Source organism: Rousettus aegyptiacus, unplaced genomic scaffold, assembly GCF_014176215.1.
Source record: "Rousettus aegyptiacus isolate mRouAeg1 unplaced genomic scaffold, mRouAeg1.p scaffold_m13_p_2, whole genome shotgun sequence".
Classification (NCBI taxonomy): Eukaryota; Metazoa; Chordata; class Mammalia; order Chiroptera; family Pteropodidae; genus Rousettus; species Rousettus aegyptiacus.
The window spans coordinates 162518934-162536154 of record NW_023416295.1 but is presented as its reverse complement, the minus strand read 5'-3'; the positions used below and the strand labels follow the sequence as shown (position 1 = coordinate 162536154).

Below are 17221 nucleotides of genomic sequence, written 5' to 3'. Positions count from 1 at the left end.
TGCCCCTAATGAGGCTAACCATGAATAGGTTTTGTGATAAATTGAAAATAACTGCTGAGGCACTGTCTCCAGTTCCTGGAAAGGAAATTCAAAGAAGTGAGTGATTGGCTAGAAGGCCAAGTGACCATTGCCTCAGAGTGGGGTCCCAGAGCAGAGCAATGTTATTCATAGCATGTTTGAATATGTGAGAAAAAATAAAAATAAAGAGTTCAACTTCTCCAGCCATGTTACAAGCTGAAAAAATTTTTTATTTTTACTGAATTTAGTAAAATATATAAGAGAATCAGAGGGTTTTCTTAATTGATAATAATATTTGCCAAAATGCACTTAATGAGGTTTAGAGATGTAAGCATGTTGTTGGGCCCAGGTAAGAACAGAATTTAACTTTGGAGGCAGGCTGCAACCTAACCACATCTCTTTCTCCTTATTCATAGTTCCCTTCTTTAATTCAGAAAAATGATAGTTTTATTTGTTTGTTTGCTTGTTTGTTTGTTTGTTTGTTTGTTTGTTTGTTTTTGGTACAGGCAGGAGCAGTGGAATGAGTAGTTAAAAGCTAAAAGGCTCAGTGATTGCCGGAAGATTACCAAGAAACCTCTTAAGTTGACTTTGAGTTTGCTCTCATGTCCAAAGATGTATGAAATTCTAAAATACAATATAGTGAGGAAAGCACTTAGAGTCTCTTGGTTGTGTTGAAGAATTCAAATATTAAGGAAAAAGGGAGAAAAATTATAGCATCAAAATCCATAACAAGAAAAGAAATAAAGGATGGACTAATAAGTCTAGATTTTAGCAAAAAGTTCCTGAAATCATAAGTAATCATTTTCTAAATGAACCATTCAGCCTAGCTGCTGCATACCTGCATAGTATTTTGATGAATAATACTAGAATTTGCTTGAGAACTCTTTATACAGATTTAAAATTTTTAATAACCTTAGCATTAGTTTATTTTACCGAAAAATGGGATGGCATTTGAAAAATGATGCTTATAATGCCCATCTTCTAATTTTGTCCCTGGGCAGAAGTTGGGCGCCAATGGCAGAGAGGATGGCCTGCCTAGAAGCCTGTTCACATTATCAAAGTCACATGTAGTTATAGCTGGAATTTTCCAGGGAAACTATGCATCTGTCCCCCTGGAAGGAACTGAATATTGCACAGAGGATTCATGTACTATTGACAGACACCAAGGAAACTAGTGAAATAAAATGTTGGCCACATTAAGCACTGGGAAGTTCAACATTATGGTCAACAATAGTACTCCTCCTAGGGCTTGTCACTTACTTATCTTTGAAGATGCAGCTATGTGAAGTGTGATGGTAAAAAGCCATGCCCAGGGATTTCTAGAAAGACTCTTCTCAAACTAATTTTCATTTCCAAGTGCCCATGCAAGCGAGGGACATCCATCTTCCTTATTCCTCAATGCCTTTAGGATCCTGGTTTTCAAAATATAGTTTGATTCTTTCTACTGTTTCAACAGCTCCAGCAAATGACTCTCATCTTTCTCATCCTTTTTCTAATTCACACCTGCATCCTGTCTTGAGCTGGCTTGTGTAGTCCCCATAGATGGTCATATCCTTTTCCCTTACTTAAACTCACCTCCACACTGGACATTTTCCCCATTTTCTTCTGTCAAACTCAATACGGACCCTTGCTTTTCTTAAATTCAGCCTGTGAATCTTGTTTTCATCTAAAATTTAATCTGATCAAGAGGAAACTCCTGGTTCTCTCAGCAAACTTTTTATTTCACTATATATTTCCCTATTATTCAGGAGAAGCAATGATATGCCATATATACATTATTGACTAAAAAGTGGGTAGCATAACCATCCAGATAATCCTTAGGATCATATCATTAGAAAGAGTGCTTGATATTATCTAGTATTTGGTTGTCTACATGAGAAAACAATATCAGAGAGCTTGGATGACTTGTGAGTTCACACAAAGGATCTGGGGCTCAAATCCAGTGTTGTTTTCAACATACCATATTGCCTTCTTTTTATTCCATCTCTGCATATGGCACTGTGCTAGGTGCCATAGAAACACTCACCAGGACCTTTCAATTCAGAAACAACACTGTTGACACACCAGCATGAAAGGGACATCACACACAATCCAACTGGCACTGAAGTGCACATCATGCATTTATTTATATCATGTAATATCTTAACCATCTTTTCCCTCCCTTCTCCTTCTCTCCCGCCTCCTCCCTCCCTGTGTTCAATTTGTCACTGCCTCTGGCTGTTTCTGGTCTGTGGTAGTGCCAAGGCCTGTCTCTGCTGCTGTGGAGACTGCTTTCTGACAGCTAACCCCCTGATGCAGGCCCGGATGCCTCTCCTTATGGGGCCTCCACCTCCCAACACTCTCCCTTCAGACACGCCAGACTGCCCTGGCAGCCATCACCCCTTCACCTGCCATCCTGACCGTGTCACACCCACCCCTGGGAAAATCTCCAGATGTGCCCTGAGCAAAACACAGAGGCCTGAGTGAGGAGACTGACAGGGAGCTGGGCCCCTGAGAACACAGGGCAGGTGCCAAGTTGCAAAGAAAAGAGAAATGATAGACTTTAGAGTGAAACTAAAAATCAAGAGGATGTGTTTTAATACCCCTTTGGCTGATTCATCTTTCTGTGGCACCAGAAAGAGGGGTGTTGCCTTCTATTCACGAGTGCCTTCTGTTTGCAGCGAGGCCTCTCTTCCCACATCTGAAAGAGTAAACTAACAATAACAGTGTAAATATAGAAGATAATGCTGGTGGCATGGCTACAATCTCCAGGTTGGAGCCAGGCTCATCTTACAATTTCCATCACAGGCTTTCTCAAAACAAAAAAAAAAAAAAAGAGAGAGAGAGAGAGAGAGAACTAAGGTCCACATACACAATTCCTCAACATCCCTTCTTATTCTTTCTCTTGTGGTCTGTTTTCATCTCATTCCGGCATGGGTCCAAGATGGAGTAGTGATTAAGTGGGCCTGGTGATATTGTATACTCGGCGGCTGCTTATTCCCAAAGCATCGTTGGCAAGAGAAGAAGCCTTAGTTCTCAGTCATTCCAGGGAGGAAACTAAACTCTAATTCTTAGCCTACCATGAACTCCACATAGCATGAGCTTTGGCCCTAAAGTTCATCAGTGAGTAAGAAGAATGTCAATGGCTGCCAATAGCAGGAGACTAGAAGATAAAGTTGAGAAAGAGTAAAGAAAGTGGTGAAGCATGAAGTGGAGAGAAGGGAGAGAAATACATATGCTGATCAAAAGTGATTGAGAAACCATTTCTGACCATTTACTTTACTCATCCCATGCCTTGCAGCATTATTTTGAAATAAGCAAATGGATACCAACACTGAAAATGCAATTATTTTAGACAGTGGATTATTTGGGAGAAATCAAAGGTAATAAGAGGTCAAGGTAAACCCATGTGACTTTGCCTTGTTTGACTTGACTGGATGATCCATTCTCATACAGTATCTATTCCAGATTAAAACTATTCAAGACTATCTATACAACATAAAGTTAGGATATCTTTTCAAAACAACAGTTATTCATTTATTTTAATGGAGAACAGTCCTCTGTTATCTGGAAAGACCATCTTTTTCAATCAAACTTTGGGAAGAAGAGTACATTTTTAAGGGAGGAGAGAAAGAAGATAGCTGTCCAGCTAGCTATGTTAGCCAACTCAACTCCATAATAATAATAACTATGAAAGCTAACATTTATTTAGAGTTTACTACATACCAGACGTTGTGCAAAATACTTTACATACATTCTCACATAATCTTCACAATAGCCCTGGGCGCTACTCATATTATGTCCATTTTACATGAGAGGATCTGAGTCTCAGAAGGTTTGATTCTGTGCCCCAGGTGAACAGGGAATAAGTGCCAGAATCCAGGTCTTTCTGACTCCAAAACCTATGCTTTTAGCCACTCTACATACTACCTCCTTCATGGTATGACAGACATCACAGTCAGATCATACTCAAATCCTACACTATGTTCTAAACAATTGAAGCTATATAACTAGAAAATGGTAGCTAACTTACATAGCTGGGCCAACTGAAATAATTCAAACATAAAAATGACCTCTTGGCATCTGATTATCTTTTACCTTAGACGTTGATAAACCCAACCATTCCCTCAGGACAACATTTCTGTCCAGCACAGCATTTCTCTTGCCAAAGTATAATTTTGTTGGCTACATCTATCTCCTCCAAGCCCTGGAAACAGACCTAAGCTAGTATAAATTGTGCTGTCCTGGCAAGACACTCGTCCCCCAGGGCATTGTATCAGGCTAAAGTAATACATCACGTTGCTTCCCACTCTGTCGGCCCATTTCTCCAAAGAGTCCTAAAACGGTAATGTTTCTTCTCTGGATCTCTAGTTCTCTTGTCTCTAAGCTTTGCGATTTAGCTCTCTGGCCTCAGAGACAGAGGCTGACTGAATAGCTTTATTTTCACACCTGCCCTTGAGTTGGAGCTTCCAGAAGAAAAAGAGGGTCAGCCCTATAGTGCTCTGCTTCATTCCTTTTAGACCCAAAGATATACAAACATTGACTTGGTTGGGTAACAGGAAGACTTTGGTCTTTTGGGTTATTAGGATTTAGTAGCTGCGAAAGAGTTGCTGAATGGTGGGGGTGGTGGCAGGTTGAACAAGGTCATGATTCCTAGAAAAGATGTTCGTCCAGTTGAGAAGAAGTAGGACCAGCAAACACTGGCAATTAAAAATTAACACAGGCCAAAGTGAAATCGATGCCTAAATTTGATAGGATTTCAAGAAAAGTTTATGACATGCAGTTCATAGAAAAGAGGACATTTTCTCAGTGTTCACTTTTACAGATGCCAAAGGTCAGTCTTACTTGGAAAAAAAATCTTTTTGCAGAAAAGCAGAAATGTACAGAGTCCACTAGCACCAGATAAGGCAAGTAGTAGGTATAAATTTTAAAAAACACTTCTCCCAAAAGAATTCTAATGTCAAAATGTTTGACAATAGCTTTCATACTAACGGTAAGTCATTTAATTCCTATTGTCTATCTGAGTATGTGTGTATACATACCCATGTTATTCTAAGTGCATAATGATGTGGCAAGTTTATAAAAGTAAAAGCTCCTTTTCCTAGCTTTACTAAGTACGTGACTACGTATATCTCAAAAATGTTATGATTTCACTTAATTTAAAAATGTTTGATCTCCGTCGAATTTTTAAAAGGTAAAATACTGACATCGAAAGGATTTAAGTTAAATGCAAATTCTACTATTTCAGAAAATATCAACTATGCAATGTAGTATTACATTTTAGGTCTGGATAATAGTCACATCACAATTTTCTTTATATTAAGAATTCATGAAAGGAGTCTAGTTTTCCACATAAAGCCATAAAATATATAGAAAAGATTGGGAAGTGATCCCCATTTTTCCACAAATGAAAATGGCAATTAAAATGCTAAAGTAGAGACAACTTTAAGATTACTCCATTTTACATAATTGTTTTGCTAGTATCCCATGCAAAACTGTCAACCGAGTGAATTTTCAGATGAAGTGATCCATGGAGCAATGTTGTCCTGAGAAACTAATCATTCTTTGTTATTCTAAATTGTTGACATGTCTGGAGGTTTTAGATAAATAGTTGGTGTAGGAAACCCAACTTTCTGGCTTCTATACTTTATCTGTAATATTTGATTGTGTAATCGACACTCAGTAATCAAAATTAAATACAAATTAGTTTTTTATTAGTTAATAATTTCATTTGTGTTTTCCATCAGACACATAATTGTGAATATTCTAGAAACAGCCCTTAAAATCCAACTTGAATTCTTACTTTTTTTTCCTGCTTTCAAAATATGGTCAACTTTAGAACCTCCTCCTATTAACAATTTCTAGACAATAGTTTTATTTCTTGAAACCCAAAGAGTAACAAGTGTATATCTTCAGAACTGTATATTTCCCTGTTTGGAAAATGTTTGCATTTTTTATCATTTAAATTCTGATTCTTCAAATCAATGTCTCCCCTTTCCAATGATAAAGTTAAAATAAAGTAGAACATTCTCAGTAAACAAAAGAGGAAGTTTCAAAGGAAATTAAGTTGAATACAACCTTCCAACTGCATTTCCATAGGCTTATAATAAACACAACCTTATGTACCACCAGTGAAGGTAGTATCATTTTTACCAGTGATGATCAAGGACCAGAGCTCTCTGCTCTGGAAGTGATGATCTCAGTTAAATCTCAGTGTTACACCTTCTCCTTCAGAGACGAAGGGAAGTAAGTAGCTTGCAACCATGACAAAATGTGAGACTCAGCTAATTGGTGCGGTTTTGATGATACCACAATTCTGCCCAAAACCCTTGTAACTAGCAAGTTTGCCCTGAAGATTATTGAATTACTCCACTGACCATGCATTACTTAAAGGGAAGTGCTATTATTATAGAAGCCAGCTGTTTAACCATTGGAATTCTGTCTGTTGGCCAACTTTCAAGATACAGCAATGCGCTGTGCCTACACATTATGTCTACTCACAAAAGCCTCAGGGCCTAGGTTACATGGTGGCCGACTTGTCTGCTAAGTAATCTTTGGTCTGCATGCTCTAGAGAAAAACTACTGATGAAATAAATATATACATATACAAATTTTCAATGTCAAGACTTTGTCAGCAAGGAAAGTTCTGTGGAATTTTATACATGCCTGGGCACTCCAACAACTGAGTGAGTCTATAGACACTTCATAATGCCAGTATGACAGAAATCTGGAACTGTACTTAGTTATAGAAGAGACTCTCCCAATCTCCTGTCCTTTGTTGCAGCATCAAGTAAAATAAAATGTTTTGCGCATTTGGGGAAGTTTAATAGATAGAAAACAAGTTTTCACTTTCTAAGTTAGAAAATATTCAAGCCTCTTTCTTGAAGCAATGTAAGTGGCGTCCAACCATACTGAAGATTTGGCCTAGATGGGTTTTTTCCTGCATTTCTTTTCCTGATACAGAATCTTTAGAATAGAAAGGACCATAGCAGTCATACACTGTGTTCAATACAGAAATATGATCTTAGGGATCACGACCAATTTTCATACAACCTTTACTTAACTGCTTCCAGCAATGGGAAGTTCAATAACTTTTAAAAAAAGTCTGTCCCATTTTTAAAACTTTTGAGTTCAAACTATCAGGATTTTTTTTCTTATGTTAAGCTAATATTTATTTCCCATTCACCTACTATTTCTGATTCTGCCCACTGGAACTGAATTGCACAATGCCTAATGAGGAGTTTTTTAAAAGCAAGGATGAAAATGATAGTCATACTGAAAATAGCTGTAATTGAGAGGTCATTAAAAATCCCTATTTTTCTCAAAATTGATACTAGAGCAAATTATTTTACTGCCTTTTTAGTAAACCACATTATATCAGGTTTCTAGTGTTAGCCCATTGCAATAAGTGTCTTTATTTTGGTTCTGGGAAAAAAATATAATGTGAAGTATTCAAAGATAAAGGACAAAACTTAGACCCTCAACTGTGGCCTCTGAACTGGTGAGAAATAATTTTTTTGTTAAATATCTTAATGTAGAACCAGAAATCAAGCCTATAGAAAACTTCAAAGGATTAAACTTTAAAAGGCAATAGGTAAACACTTGTTATATTCATATATTCCCAATGAAGTACAATTACTTCATTGTAGACATTATGAATAGACAAAGACAAACATCTTTCTAAGACTGTAGTAGCCAGAGATAACTGGCAGTTACATTTATGGCAAAATCCAAGTCTGTACAACACCATTTCAACAATATTAAATATATATATATAGACATGAGGTAAGCTTTCTTTAAACAGCATTACAGAAAAGTCCTAAATTTCTCTGTTCCTAAATGCATTGATCTATGGACTGAAAAAGCACAGCTATTTTATAGACTGAGCCATGTCAAACTGAGTTCACCTAAGAGAGGTGACGAACCAGATGCCTGGTGCGTGCTATTATTTTTTGCTGTGCTGATGATTGTTTTCTATCTCACAAGAGGAATAAATCAGTGTTGTGTTTCATGGCTTTCGGTGGACACCAGGAAGGGAATGTTGCAATTCATACAACATTTTCTGCCAACCCCAGATGAAGTTTAGTGTCTTCCTCCAGTAACAAGCAAAGAGCTCCAGCACTTATGGGGTCTCAGAAGAGAGATTACTTTAGAAATGCTTGAAATGGAAATGCTAAATAGGTCCCAGAATCACGAACCCTATGCATGTCCATCTTCAACCCAAAAGCATGAATTTTGAAATCAGTTGTTTCTGAGTTAGCCAAGTTTGCAGGTTTCTGAAACCAATCCTACCTACCGCCCTATCTCCAAACATTAAATTACTATTCCATATTCAAAAATAAATTCCAATTATGTCCCATTAAGAAATTCATAGTTTCAACAAAGAGCAATCATTACCTGTGCTGAATGGCAGGGACAATTACCTCAAAGTAAGCCAAGTCACATTCTCCTTCCTCTCCACCCCGAGAGAAAAATAAAGTGTACCACAGGCTACTCTATTGGTGGACCCTTCAGCCTCTTGAAATAGCCATTTTGCAAAAAAAAATGTAGAAATCCTTTGTGTATTACAAAGAATCACGTAAGCCCACTTGTGTCTTTTCCTTAATTTACAGTCCCAGGGAAAGATTATAAAAACAAAAAACAAAAAACATTGTTTACATTGCACAAGGGACCCACCAAGTCTCCGCTTACCAGGTCCTGCCTGGCGAGCAAAAGCAGAGCGTCTTCTAAACCAGTTATCTCCCAACAGCAAGTGAAAGCACTGTGAGGCTCCAGTCAGGGCCAGCTGCCTTGTCCCTGCCAAACATGAGGAGTCCATAGGGTTTGCCTCAAGTGAACAGCAGACCCTTCCCAGAGAGACCGCAAATGAACCCTCAATGGGTTACTACCCCCTGCTGCCCGAACAATGACAATAAACCTGCCTTATGGGAAGGAAGCATCCCCAGGCTCCTGTGCCAAGCATCAGGAAAGCATTTGGGCTCTTAGGGGATGCCATGAACCGTTGGCCCTTCCAGGGGCAATGTGGCCAAACGAGTTTGGTAGGAGGCCATGACAGTGGGTTTGATCTCCCCCAATGAGAGAGTCAAAATATACATAGAGATTTTGACTCTCAAAATTCCATTCTAAAAGATAGGATCATTATTGCGCAAATGTAAAGACTTTTTATTTAAAACATAATGCTGTCTTCTCTGCCCTAAATTGAGATTGAATATACATCAGGTTAATTGGATTCTTCTGGATCAATGGTTTGCAAATTTTCTTCCATGAAGCCTGGACATCAGTGGAGAAGACCCAGGCCCCCTACCTCCCTCCCACGGAAGGTTAGGGTGTGAGAGAAAGCCAAGGTCCCCCGTCCTTACCTGAGTCTCAGCAGTTTCACTTTTGTGTGTTTTATATATTGGTATATGAACCAGATTTGGCTTAATGAAAGTTCTACTATGACAAAAAGCTTACGAAGAATTCAGGCACATTTTAAGATCTGTGTAAGCTTGTTTTGCCCTCTCTTTTAATTCTAGAGCCAGGAAAAAAATGTGTTCAAATCAAAACAGATGAAACCAAACAAAAACCTACTTGCTGAGTAAAGAGGTCTAATTAATTTGCAAATATCAAAAGAAATTTGGCTTATGGTGTTCCCTCTGAGCAATATGAATCACATGAAAGATGAACATTTAGTTCTTTCTGTCTCAGGCTAGTAGTTATTCTATAAGAAAACAGAATTGAGTGTTTTGGTCTTTCTGGGTGATAGGAGAAGGAGATCTATCACATTGCTATAATCATCGAGTCCAAGTTCCAAGGTTTGGGACATAATCAAGAGAAAAAAACTGTTTCTTCACAGACCAAGTAGGAAAAGGGGAACTCAGAGGAACAAACCAATATTTATTTAGGAGCTACTGTATGTGCAGTTATATACTAAATACTTTTCATACATTATCTCACATCATCCTCAAAAGATCCTTACAAGGAAGATATTATTAACCCCACTTTACAGATGGGTAAACTGAGACCCAGGGAGCCTAAATGACTTGCCCAGACTTTCACAACAGGTCTCCTGAGCTCTGTGAGGCCCTTGGGCATTGCAGAGAGTAGATCTGAGTTTGAATCCTGACTTCACCACCTACTGCATGAATGACCTTAAGCAAGTCATTTACAACTGAGTGTCAATTTCAACATCAGTAAACTGAGGAGACCTTTCTAGATTTAAAACATCATTGACACTCAATTTGATTTTACAATGGAAGCAGTTAAGCAAAAGAGCAAACATTCGAGCCATCCTGCATATAAAACCTATGCAGATTTGTTAAAAAGATTAAGGAAGCTGAATACATAATCTTTTAATATTCCCAGAAGCCTCTCGACTCAGCCCATATATAAGGAAAGGCTAGGATGGGGCATAGACAAGGTTCTTGATGAAAGGATACTGAGAACTTGAGGAGAATTAACACAAATAAAGTGTGGTGTGAATGAGTTAGTGTTGATAGTGTGATACAGAAGACTCCAGAAGACATATTGGAATCCAGAAAGATCTGTGAGGGCAGGAATCATTGGAGAAGCTTCAAAAAGAGGTTGACTTTCAAATGTGTGGTCTGACTAGGTGTGGGGAGAGAAGAGTCTTCAGGGGTTGGGTAGAATTGTGACAATGGCTTATTCCACTCTAAAGCTAGGCCTCTCTGCATTTGATCTGTACAGACAAGCCCATGGGATATGGCTCCAGCAGCCGGAGGGCACCTCAGACAGGCATTGTGGATGAGTGCTGCTTCCGGAGCTGTGACCTGAGGAGGCTGGAGATGTACTGCGCGCCCCTTAAGCCTGCCAAGTCGGCCCGCTCCGTCCGTGCCCAGCGCCACACCGACATGCCCAAGGCTCAGAAGGTAAGCCAGCCAGGGTGGGATCAGCCATCCTCAGGGGATCTGGATCTTACATGTGAGGTGGGCCGAACAGTAATTATGCCCCCATAGTCACTTTGTTTACAGGTTAAAATAGCTCCTTTCTCACTCTAGATGTCCACCCCTTTGGTCATTCCACATTGCAAATTCTCCCTCCTACTGGTCTGGATGGTAAAGAACAGTGACTAAATATGGGCTTTGCGATCAGACAAAACTTAAATCCTAGCTTTGCCAGTCACCAGCTGAGAGCCCTTAGTGAAATCATGTAACCTACATAAGCCTTAGTTTCCTTGGTAAAATTTGGATAACGGTAATATCTACCTCATCAGGTCATTGTAATTATCAAGTTAATTATACTTTTCACGTGTCTACTCAACACTATTGGACAAGTGTTAACATCTGTCATAATTATAATGAAGAACAAAGTCTATAACCTTTCAAGTCCTGGTATTCTGCAAAGATGCAAAAAAAAAAAAAAAATACTCTAAACTGGGAACTATTTGAAATTCACATTCAGTGGCAAATATAATTTTAAAAAACATTAAAATTAGAAATTTCTTTTGGTTCAAAGAATATCTAGAAATATCTAATGATCAAAATCTGCAGATGTCTTTATCTAAGAGCTAGACTGTAAACAGACCTTAAAGGTACTGTCTTTGCCATTGATAACATACAAATCACTTGATGCACATTAGTCACAATAAAGTTTTGTCGAATGAGCGAATGAATGAGTGAACAATGAATACAAATGAATTACTAAAATTTTAGTCATTACGTTGAAAGACTGAGAGCTAAAAGGAAAGTGAGGGAGGAAAGAGAGGAAGATTGAGTACAGTGAAAGCTCTAATTTTTAGGTCTCCTTGGGGACTCAATAATATTAACAAGAAGAAAAAAAAAAACCAACAACCTGTAGTTTTAACCTTTGGAGCCAAAACTAGCATTGTGCAGAAAGCCCAAGATAAGAGACCAAGAAGTTCACAAGGACACCTTTGCCACTTCCTGGTCCTGAACTGCAGCTGAGGCTGGAGGAGGACTAGTAAGGCTGAGCAGAGACGTGACCCCAGGGAGCCACCTTGAGTGATGGAAAGGGACCGGGCACAACCTGGTGCACGTAGAACACAGCAGCCAAAGGTCAGGGAGCAAGAAGTTACTTTTAGATGAACCTGACTGGAAAGTTGGGCCAGGGATGGTGAAGGTAGGTTAATTCTTCTTTCCCAGGTGACCCAGTGTCTCTTAATTTCTGATTGGGGAGAAGGTGACAGTCAGAGATGAGTCCCACAGTTCTGGAATGTTGGGTCTTGTGACTAAAGTCTAGACATCTCTACATCTCTCTAGCACCAGTGCTGTCTCCCGTAACCCTTGGAGCCCAGGCATTCTGGGCTGACTCAAAGGCTCTGTCTTCTGGGACAGCAAGGGAACCGCCTGTTCTCAATGTAGTTATTTTTGTGATGTTTACAGTATCAGCCCCCATCTACCAACAAGAAAACGAAGTCTCAGAGGAAAAAGGTGGGCCAAAGAAACACCCAGGAGGGGAACAGAAGGAGGGAACAGAAGCAAGTCAGCAGATGAAAGGAAAGAAGAAAGAGCAGAGGAGGGAGAATGGAGAGAATGGAGCTAGAAACTGAACACAGAGACAAAAAAAGGAAATGCAGGAGAAAAGCAGACAGAGGCAAGGACAATAAGAGAGACACAGACGGCGATAAGGAAAAGTGGGAAGTGCCATATAGGAAATGAAGAACGGTAGGCCCAGTGGAGCTAGAGAATGGACGTGACGGAAGGAAGAGTAACCTGTTGTAGAATGTGGCTAACAAAAGTGGAGAAAACAGAAAAGAAAAACGTAATGCTCAAATATGTCCAAAGAAAGATGGTGGTGAGAATGAGAAAAGAGTAAACATTATAAAAGAGGCAAATAAGCAACATTTTCCTCCCCCCAAAATCAATTAAATAAAAATTAAAATAGAAAATCAAGGCTTTTTAATATGCATTTTAAAATTTTGTGTGAATCTATTACTGAAGAATTGCTCATGTCAATATATGTCCAGAGTTAAATATTATCCCCAAATTCTCAGCAAGACTGAATTGTGTCATAGAAGTTCCCAGATTTCCGTTCCTACAGTGTCATTGGAGGCTGCATTTCTTAGTCAAGTTCAGGTTTAGGCCAAAGGGCATCCAGTATTTGCCTACAGGCCTGTGAGATAACCTATGAGAAGAGGTCATTCAACTTTTTTTTTCTTTTGCACTTTGTAATCAAATATAAAAGATGTATTAGTTCGCTAGGGGTGCCATTACAAAGTAAGTTGGCTTAGACAACAGAAATCTATTTTCACATACTTATGGCAGCTGAAAGTCCAAGACATTGATAGAGTTGATTCTTTCTGAGAACTGTTAGGAAAGGGTCTGTTCCAGACCTCCCTTCTTGGCTTACAATTGGCCTTCTTCTCTCTGTGTCTTCATGCCGTCTTCCCTCTGTACATATCTCTGTGCACAAATTTCCTCTTCTTATGACACTGGTCACATTGAATTAGGACCCACCATAATGACCTCATTTTATTTTAATTAGATGTGTGAAGACCTTATCTGCAAACACATCACATTTTGAGATACTGTGGATTAGGATTTCAACATATCAATTTCAGGGTTGGGGGCACAATTCAGTCCATGACAGAAGACTTCTACTATCTGATTATACTGCCTTCTGATTCCATCTCCTATAAAACTCTCCCCTACTCTGTGTCTCTCTGTGTTTATGTCTCTCTTTCTCTCTCAAACACACACACACACACACACACACACATATACACACACACACACACAACCTACCTAGAGTTTTAAGTCTGAAATCCTATGAGTTTCTGCTTCATAAAAATACTAGGACTGTGTTATGTTAGAGCTGCAAAAATCCTTAAAAATTATTTGGTTCAATCACTTTATTTTAAAGATAATGATACTAAAATCCAGAAATGGATAAAAATGTAGGCCAGTAAAGAACACACATAATCGGCATAGACTAATAAGAACTCCAAAAGGAAAAGATGGGGCAGAAGTAACCATGTGAAGTTTCCCACTAATTTAATATTTTTCCACCGGAAGGAAGGGCATGAAGGAGAGCAAGGGTGCTGGATTCCCCTGAAGGTAAAGAAAAGCTAAGCAAAATCACAGAATGTAGGTCTTAGAGATCTTCTCCTTCACCATCCTTGATTTAAACAATAGGGTTAGAGTCTTCATAAATAATAAAGCAAAAAGTCTCAAGAACATCCAAATTATGAATTATTACAGCTGAGAGAGGGTAAGTGTTCAGCCAAATGATTAAGAAGACTAAACCAAAAAAGTGACACGTCTCATCCAAGTAGCCTGCTGTGAAGATGTCATGTATAAAGGAACCTCCTTTCTTCCTGGTCCTTCATGGCCCTGCCATGGTTTCTACTTCGGAGTCATCCTTCCTCCATGGTTCATTAAAAACTCAGAATATATAATATATGGACATGCCCAAGGCTCAATCTAGAAGGAAAAGGTTCAATCAGAAGCATGTAGAAGCCCCAGATGGGATCCAAGCCACTGCTGTTGTGGTTGCAAAGTGGATCCTGGCTTATCAGAGCAGAAGAAAGCCAGGCTGATGCCTGAGCTCATCTGGTTAGCCACCTTATTCAGAAGATGCTGAGTTCTCCCACAAAGATATCCATGCTTTAGAACTAGCCTCAGGCGCAGGCAAATACCTACTGCAACTACCAACTGAGAGTAGCCAACAAACACAGATGGTTCTTCAAGTGACCACAGTTCAGCAAAAAAAATTAACAGTTTGCATCCTATGGAAAAGTCCCTTGTTAGAAGATTATCTCTCCCCTCTTCAACTGATAACTGAAAAAAATGTCAATTATAACTCAAAGCTTTGGATAAACCATAATTATACCCAATGATGAACTTCTTTTAAGAAGAAGTAAGACAAAGACTTAAAAGAAAAAAAAAAAGCAATAGAACTTTCTGGTTAAGAATGCTTAACTCCCAGACTATGGATTAAAACCACTTCTTTTGGAATGAGTTTTTATCAATTCTAAGGCTATCATCCTGAATGTCTACACGTGATATCTGAATAATATGAACCAAGTAAACAGGAAGAATCTAGTATCAATACTAAGCACCTACTGATACACAGCATATAATGCTGGATGGGTAGATAGATGAGATGAGATGAGATGAGATGAATGGATGGATGGATAGATGGAAGGAATGGGATGAGATGGGTGGACGGTTGGACAAATGGGTGATGTAGGCAGGGGAACAGTGGTAGAAAGACAGATATAAAAATACATAAGACTGCTGAGATGACATTACTCTTGTCTTTGTGTAGGAAAGTGAGGCAAGTACAGAGTTAAAAAGGGATTGTGCTTACACAAGTGTTGCATGTTTAGAATTTCATTCTCTAACCTAAAGTAAAATCATTCAAGAACCTACTGCTAACAATGGCAATTGTCTGAGAACTTTAGAGTGAATGTTATGTAACTATTAGTCCTTTTCATGATTTCTTGAAGTAGGCAGAGTATAGTCATTTAAAATTCTACTGTTTCGGTTGTTTCTCTTAGGGAAAATTGATGATCCTATATAAAACTAATAGAAATATGTAAATAAATACTTATGTTCCTGAAATAAAATTTTTCAAAAGTATTTTTTATTGAGCACCTACAATGCTCAAAACTCTGTGCTAGACATGAAGGAGAATGATAAAGATTGAAGAGGCAATAAAACATAGTGAGTGGGTTAAGAACACAGACTCCAGAATCAGATTGCCTAGGTTCAAATTCTGTCTCTCTTACTAGTAGTGTGACCTTGGGCAAATCATATAACTTATCTGTGCCCCAGTTTCCTCATCTGTCAAATGGGGATAATAACTAATTCTACCTCACACAATTATAAGGATTTGAGATTGTGTGTGGATGTGTTTGTGTATGAATATATATTATACTGTGTAACTTGGTGCTGATACATAGTAAGCACTATTAAAGTTTTAGTTAATATTACTTCCTTTAGTTCTAAAAATTAGAGTCATCTGAAAAAGTAATAGGTCTCCTTAAATAGAATTTGGTCTTATATCACCCAAACCTTCAATCCCAAGTTTGCCAACACTTTTCAGTGACATGGTAGTGGGTTTCAAGCATATGATGGTAAAAGAGAACTCAGTGACCTAAGACCCCTTCCAACTAGAGAACTCCAGTTCTGCAAATAATTACAAGTTAAAAGGAAACTGGGCCGTCCCATGTGAGGAAGCCTTAACTTTTATTTTTAGGTCACAGAATGAACTTTCAGAAAACCACCATTTTTCTCAACCAGTTAAAATCAAATGTAATACGTGTTTTCATTTCATGGTGCCTGAAGAAAATTTAATTGTAGCATGAACTCCAGCTCTTACTCGTTTTAAGTAAAATTGCCAAAATAAATAGAAATGTGGGATATTTCCGGGCTCACACAGCTTCCGGGACATTTCAGTTTCTAGGGCTGCCGATGCAGTGCCTTTCACAAGCATTTGATCTTCTTTCAAACATCTCTTGAAAACAAACAAAACCTCATATAGCTTCTAATGTGAGTGCTATAGCGTGTAAGGGTGGAAAAGGAGGCAAAGATATGAGCTTTCAGAGCCTCTCCCCTTCTCTCCCCTCATTCCCCTGACCACCTCCCTCCCACCAACCACCAACGAAAACAACATTTTCTTAAGTAATACATTTTGTAATTTCTCAAGTTTATTAGCATCCATGGGAGCAGATGGGGTTTATTCTCTTTGCCTACGAAGGGAATATTTTTGCAATATTTACTAGATAACAGAGAGCTGACTTTTAATCCAAGGGCTAAATCAATAGTCTGAAGTTAAAGTGGAAGTCTTCGGTAGCAATGAGAAGATAAATTGTTTTAGATGAAGCAGAATGCTTTTAATGAAGTTTGGAATATCCTCAGGTTGTACGCTCATTGGTTACGAATTCCTTTCAAAATCAGTGACAGTATTTATTGACCTAAACAAGATAAGTCTACTTTTAAAGAAGGAGCAGGTAAGGTTAGCAAAGGTTCTTCAGTGGCCACTGAACTTCCAGACCTGCAAGATCAAAACTGCCTTCTTATCTTTGAGGGCCTAACTGAAGCCTGAGTAATTTCCCTAATGCCCACATATTTGGGAGTCTTTTTTAGTGAGACTCTTTTAACTCATTTAGTGCTGCCTTGTTTTTATCCAACAATTGCAAAAGATGGTTAAGAAATAGAGACCTACGTTTAAACTTAAGAAGAGAGAAATAGAAATTGAAAACAACAGGGCAATGAGAGACGTGGGACAATGAGTCTGTGAATCTATGTCTGGTGTTCCA

At 38.6% G+C, this 17221-nt stretch overlaps 1 protein-coding gene across 3 annotated transcripts in view; it reads left to right on the top strand.

Moving 5' to 3' along the window:
• IGF1 (insulin like growth factor 1) overlaps positions 1-17221 on the top strand; it is a 71552-nt gene that overhangs the window by 43014 nt on the left and 11317 nt on the right. For 2 of the 3 annotated variants that reach the window (XM_016127056.2, XM_016127057.2), the window contains exon 3: positions 10684-10865. In XM_016127056.2, the coding sequence (XP_015982542.1) occupies positions 10684-10865 (182 nt within the window). Of the gene's footprint in view, positions 1-10683; positions 10866-12338; positions 12387-17221 lie in introns of all 3 variants that reach the window. The other variant, XM_016127055.2, reaches the window with a different exon arrangement.